At 27.8% G+C, this 6,819-nt stretch overlaps 1 protein-coding gene across 2 annotated transcripts in view; it reads right to left on the bottom strand.

The window, feature by feature from the left end:
* The window catches only part of LOC132941316 (rho GTPase-activating protein 100F-like), a 33,949-nt gene extending 27,253 nt beyond the window's left edge, over positions 1-6,696 (bottom strand). The window contains exon 1 of one of the 2 annotated variants that reach the window (XM_061009324.1): positions 6,386-6,694. In XM_061009324.1, coding sequence (XP_060865307.1) covers positions 6,386-6,457 — 72 coding nt within the window. In that variant the 5' untranslated portion in view covers positions 6,458-6,694. Of the gene's footprint in view, positions 1-6,385 lie in introns of both variants that reach the window. The other variant, XM_061009326.1, reaches the window with a different exon arrangement.
* Between the last annotated feature and the right edge of the window lie 123 nt (positions 6,697-6,819).

Raw genomic sequence — 6,819 nt, forward strand, 5'->3', positions numbered from 1 at the left:
TGTTATTTTTAAATCAAAGCCAGGAAACGAATATTTAAGAAGAAAAAATTGAAATTAAAACCTCGACAAACGTGGTAACATTGATTATTCAACCATAATATATATTATATTATATTCAACTCAATCGGCATTAGCTGACGTCACACATACCATATAGCTGAAACGCCTTAAACGCCTTAAACAAGAAAATAATTTTAATAATATTAAACCTTAAATTATGGCAAACGAATCCGCATATGATAACGGTAGGTATACAAAAACAATGTTCGATTTATATAATACAAAACGTAATGCGTGTTACGTAACAATAGTAACATATATATATTATGTTATATTGAACAATATAATGCGACGATACGTATGCGTATGTATAAGTAACCGACTAAACCGAGTAAGGGTGTTTAGTTGACAATGTGGTACAAAATAATTAAATGTAACTGAAATAATATGTCTGGGACGAGGTTAGGTCACATAATATTTTATATAATAATATAGTGGCGGAGTGTATAAAGTCGGACGCGGGGTCGTGAAATCAGAGACATGATGCGTATAATAATTATATACGGGGTGATCTATTTAACGTAAGACACTTTTTATTTCAAAAAACACTAACGCTTTTGAACATTTTTTTTTACATAACTTTTAGTCGTTATAAAACAACATTTAAAAAAATTTATTTTTTACTGTTTTTTAACGACTTAACGTTATATATAAAAATATAATTTTAAAGACGTTGATACTTTTTGAAAAAATTAGTGTTTTACGTTAAATGAATCACCCGATAAATAATATATACACATACGGTATACATATTTGTGTGTGTCACTTGGACTTGCCGCTATAGTAAATGATACCTGCTAAAACCTATATATAATATTACATGTATATACCTTATCTGTAATGTTTGGAGGGTATCGTCAGTCCGACAGTCTGTACGGTATCCATGATCGTGTATGCAATGATTATGATGTGTCATATACATTTATAAATCGTGCGCTTTTGGCTTTTCATAATACACGTCATGTATACAAATTATGTCAGCAGCCGCTCCTGAGGGATTCAAAACACTTCTATAGCACTATTGCAGCTCGTCCGATACGAGAGTTCCCTTATTCGAAAGCATAATATTATTGTAATATGTTTTCTAGATTTAGTTATTCCTCATAAGGACGTATATCACGGGTGTAGATAGTTTATGTTATGTTCATCTCGAGTCATTTGATATTTTCAAAAATTACGTTTGGATGATGTGGTGGCAAAGTGAGGGGACAAACGTACCTATATATTATAATACTAGTGTACCCGTTGTTTATTGTAAATGCACGTGCCTGACCGTTGATGTATACACAGAGACAGGGATGATACTGCAGAGTGCAGACTGCAGCTAATAGTACTTACAAGTATTATAGTGACTATTGTCTATTAAGTATATTTATTAGCCAATTACTATTCCATAATTTTCTTTTATTTTAAACATTTATTAAATTATACATTTTAATATTTTAATTTTCTATCCATTGTTATTGGTAGGTATTTAAGTACGTTAAATCACAGATTCTGTCTATAAACTAAGACAAAAACTTGGATATTTTTGTCTCAGTACCTACCTACATATTTTTAGTTATACTAAACTGTGTTATTAATTAGCTAATAGCTAGAATATTACAGTGCTACCCTTATAATTAATTTAAAAAGAAATAATGGAAGGAATTATGAATTAATTATTGTATTAATAAATTGTCAACATTTACCTTTTACATTGAAAAAAAATAACAAACTATTTGTATAATTTATAGTTCATATTAAATAAATGACAATTTTTAACACATTTTCAACAAATTCGGAAGATCATTTTAACTTTCTAGACTTTTGGCAGTAAAAAAATTCTTCCAATCATTTTTCATCTTAAATTTCAATAGGTCTATGAATAGATAACAAATTCAGACCAAAAATGGTGTTTTCTGCAGAATATCTGAATGTGTTGTATTTCTAATGTAGGTTTTTTTTTTTGTAGAAAAACGTCTTTCTGTCGTATAAGTTGATATACTTCATAAATCATAATGGTAGATACTTAGAGTTATTAAGACTAACTTTAGAAGTTAGTATGATTCTGGGAACATAATGTTATTTGCTATCTAATCTTGTTAATGTTTCAACTGTATTTAACGGTCTACACTTGGACAAGGGTGATTTCCATTTGCCACAGTCTAAATTCTGCTTCAATAATATGTTAATAACCTGGTAAATCATCTTCAAAAAATTGACTAGTTTGTTTCAAGCATGTAAAATAGGTTATCAACAGCTAGAAAAGGAAATAAATATATTGTAATGTTAAAAAAAATATTGTAGTCATGACTTTGTGGGGTATAACACGTTATTTTAATGACAAAATTAAATAATTTAAATATTATATAATTTAAACTGTACGCCTGTATACTCCAGTCTTTAGTACCCATATTTTAAAGGTGAATTTTCATGATTTTTTCGGATGCTACAAACAACCGTCTGGTATTATTTCATCAACATTCACCGAAACTGCAGAAATACTTTTTATGTCTTCATAAATGTTATTAAACGTAAATTAGACTTTTGCAGCGACCTTCATACAAATTACAATTTTAATACATGGTTACGTAATTGGTACGTTCACAGTACACTGCAATAATGTTTATGTACCTACCTATGTTATAAAACACAATAAACAACCAAGTACAAAACCAAATTCAATAAATTATTATAACATCTATATTATTATGTTAATGCCCACCGAAAATTAACTTCACGTAGACAGATTACAAAACCGTCATTATTATATTGTTATAATGTCAACTGTAGCGAGCAGTTAGGTCAGTTTTAACTCGTTTATGATAATATAAATTGTAATTGCTTTTTAATCCAAACGTACTAATTTATATCCTCGTGGTAGTCGAAATATTATAATGAATACATGTTGCGAAATGGTCAAATAACTAATAATTAATAATATAACATTTCCTATAGGTACGTATTATACTACTACGGTGCAATTAGTCTCATTTCTCATATTTACAGCACGTTTTTGAAATTAACATTATCTACTATGTATTATAGGTTAGGTACTATGTTCAGTTATACATAATATGAAAAAGCAGGTAAGTGCTCTGCTCTACTGTACGACTGTATGATATTACTGAGTATATTTTATGATATAATTGTGAATAAAGTAAATTATATATAACCTATTTACGTGAAACCTTGTTTTAAATTTCCAATCTTTAGTTATAAAAGTTGAACATTTTATACATTTAAACTACAAAATCATTTTTTAATTTTAAATTTGATAAATGTTGTTAAAATCGAACTTTGAATGCTTATAAAAAAAATTGTACCTATGTATTTTTAATATTTTTCAACGAATATTGTAACAGTATACCTGCAGGTGTTTTGTATTAAAATTTTAAACTTTTTGACCCAACAAATAAAATTGTATTGACATTTATAGAAAAAAACACTAAACAAATTGGAAACAGAAAATGGCCGTAAAAAGCTCAAAACAAGTCAATATATTTTAAAAATTTTATGGTGTATAGAAAATTCTAATATAAACTTTCAATAAAAATGTCATGGTTTTACGGTAATTTATTTTAGAGTTACTTCAAAAGCCAAAATCGATTTTGTCAAAAACCAATATTGAGTAAAAACTCTAATTTTTTCTTAATTTTTTTTCCGGCGCTTTTGAAAACTACTGGGAATTTTGACTTCCCTAATGCACCAACTATATTCACTTTCCCATCCAACAAGATACTGGAGTTGAAAATCGAAGCATTATTTCGACTTCTTATCGTGTATACAGACACAAAAAAAACACACATCATTGTAAAATTAATACATTCATATAGCTCCTCTCAGAATCTAAAATGACTAATGAGTAGTTGTAATCAAACTAAAATAAATTCAAGAATTAAAAATTGTTTTAATGGGAAAAGGGACAGGACATGTTTATAATTTAAAACTTCGGGGAGTTAATAGTTTAACCTTTTTCGCATTCGAGTACGTACGGTCATACACTCGTATATTATAAAGTCTGCAGAATGTTAGGTACCTATTTCTGATGGAAATTTATTAACTACAAACAGATATATCAGTTAATCAGGAAATCCATTTACGTTTTCATCAAAATATACTATTGAATATTAACTCTGATTAATAAATACGTTCATGAATTCTTCCTATTAGTTATTACTTATAATCAATTATTTATACGTATAGATAATAATATATATCATACAGTGACGTACTTTGGGGGAGGGGTGTGCTTATAATTTGTTATATAACAGGAAGGCACCTTCACTGGATCCTTCATACGTTTGGTATGCTTATGCCGTAGATATATATAAGTATATAACACATTTGTAAATAACTTCATAGATATTATAATTTTAACTAATGGATACCTACGTTTTACGGATATGCGTTCACAAAACAATAAAACCATTTTTAAATGTTTTTGAAATTTCGGGTCTACCCCGCCAACCCCATGGCTACGTTACTGATATTATATATATTATTATCATGGTTTTAAATTATAATATAATATGATACAAATGCATAATATATTTAATGGGTTATGGCAAGCACATAATATAATAAAATATTATCCTCATACATCTAATAATTTCATTTTAATTTGTAGAAATCTTTTTTACTGATTATTTACTAATTACTAATACTTACTATGATTATTATTATTTATAATGTAAAATACACAATATTGTGTGTACATACACATGAAAATATGTCATTTAAGTTTTATCTTTAATATTAAGTTGTATCTAAGTATATCATGGTATTGTATAATTTAAGGTTTATGTACCTAACTAATTCATCTAAATATTTTGTATAATAAAAGTAAAAAAAAAAAATTAAAGAAGTTAAATTTTGTATCCTGAATAATTATATTATAGTTAAGTCCTATTAAAATTACATAATATATATTATAGTATTATACCATTACGACTTTAACTATGTATACTTAATTCTAACGATACCTACACAACTGTTGGCTCATGTGTAAAAATATACAGTCTAAGTAGGATTTGTAGTTGGCAATGTCATATAATATTATATTATACATTATACTACGTCGATATAATTCAAGAATGTTGCAATACTATCAGGCTACTATAAAATTCGTTCATCTTGGTAATAAAAGTATAAGATAACCCTAATAAACAATACGATATACTTAGTGATTCAGAATGTTACAGAAATTTTAACTGATATGAGCATAGTTTGACATGTTTTATACAGCTTTTGTAAACACATTATCGTCTTGAAATGAATGCGTATTCAACATAAAAACTACAAGTAATATATATAACAATATTGTGATACATAGAACAATATGAGCTACATGTCTGCCTACAAATGTACCATGATTTTATAAATTCAATAAAGTATTCTTAAATTGTTACGATATTTATATTACAACGATACCACAATCATCGTGTGCGTGTAAACATATAGTTCATACAATGTAAGTACTTTTTAATTAATTTTAATATTTAATTTTAACTTGTTTATTGTAAAAAGCAGTTATATATTATTGAACTTGGAAATGTTTAAACTATTTATCATATAATATTTTCTTTATATTGTAGACTGTAGTGATATATTTTTTATATAATAAACATTCATCAATCATTCGTAGGTATATAATATAATATTTGAGAAAATGATTTCTTAGATTAGGACGAATATTACAATATTTAATAATGCGTTTTGAGACAATTTTGAAAATTAAAGATATTCATCATATTTACCAAAAATAACTTGTGTGTTATACAAAAGATAAATTTTTAATAAATTTAAAAAAAACTGTTTGCTTTAAAAATTAAATAAGTTTAACTGATAAAGTGATAGGTACCGTAAATTAATTTTTAAAAAAACTTTATTATCCAAAGTAATAATTTAAAACGATTTAAATATAAAAGAAAACTATGTTATGTTCCTATTGCTCAAAATATATCAAATTTAATATAAAATATTGTACAACGCGTATTTACAAATGATAATAGTCTTCAAATGTGGAACATTTTAATGTTTGTCTTGAAATATTTGTATTTTTTTTTTAATTCAACAATATTTATTTATATTATTTAATAGAAAATATAAATTTTCGTACAACGGAGAAAAATAAAGAGAGAGAGAGAGAGAGAAAGAGAGTGAAAGGGAAACAATTTAAAATATCAATAATATATTTAAGTAATGATTACCTAATCAATATTGATTTACGATTTCGTTAGTTTACAAATTTGTGTTGGTTTTGATCGATCTCAACGATAGGTAGGTAAATATACTAAATTAATTTTATAATTGTTCTCGGTATAATGATTTTCGCTCTTACCTTCTTTCGGGCGCAACAGAGCATTGCAGCAGACGATCGTTTGTTCGTTGATGCTACTCTAGTCGTTACCATTTTGCCATAATGCCACCGAGGAATTCAGGCACCCAGAGGACCCGGTCTTCCGAACACGATACACGACATGTCCCTTTCGAAAGAAGTGCGCTTCTATCGGTGTGAACGTTATCACTTTGCACGTAATGCGTGTGATGTATATACCTACATACACGTACCTATAATATTTATCGTGCAAAAATATCCTCCGTCGAACCCTGATAAAAACACGCGTGTTGTGTTTACAGCGCCGAGAACACAATAATTATGGTCATCGTGGCATACTGACTAATCTGGAGTGAAAAGCGCTGGCGCACGCCGGATGGGTCGATCGATAGCCGTACAAAACCGCTTGGCACCCTCCGTGGGTTAGTTTCGAGGGG

This window comes from Metopolophium dirhodum, chromosome 3 (genome assembly GCF_019925205.1).
Source record: "Metopolophium dirhodum isolate CAU chromosome 3, ASM1992520v1, whole genome shotgun sequence".
NCBI lineage: Eukaryota > Metazoa > Arthropoda > Insecta > Hemiptera > Aphididae > Metopolophium > Metopolophium dirhodum.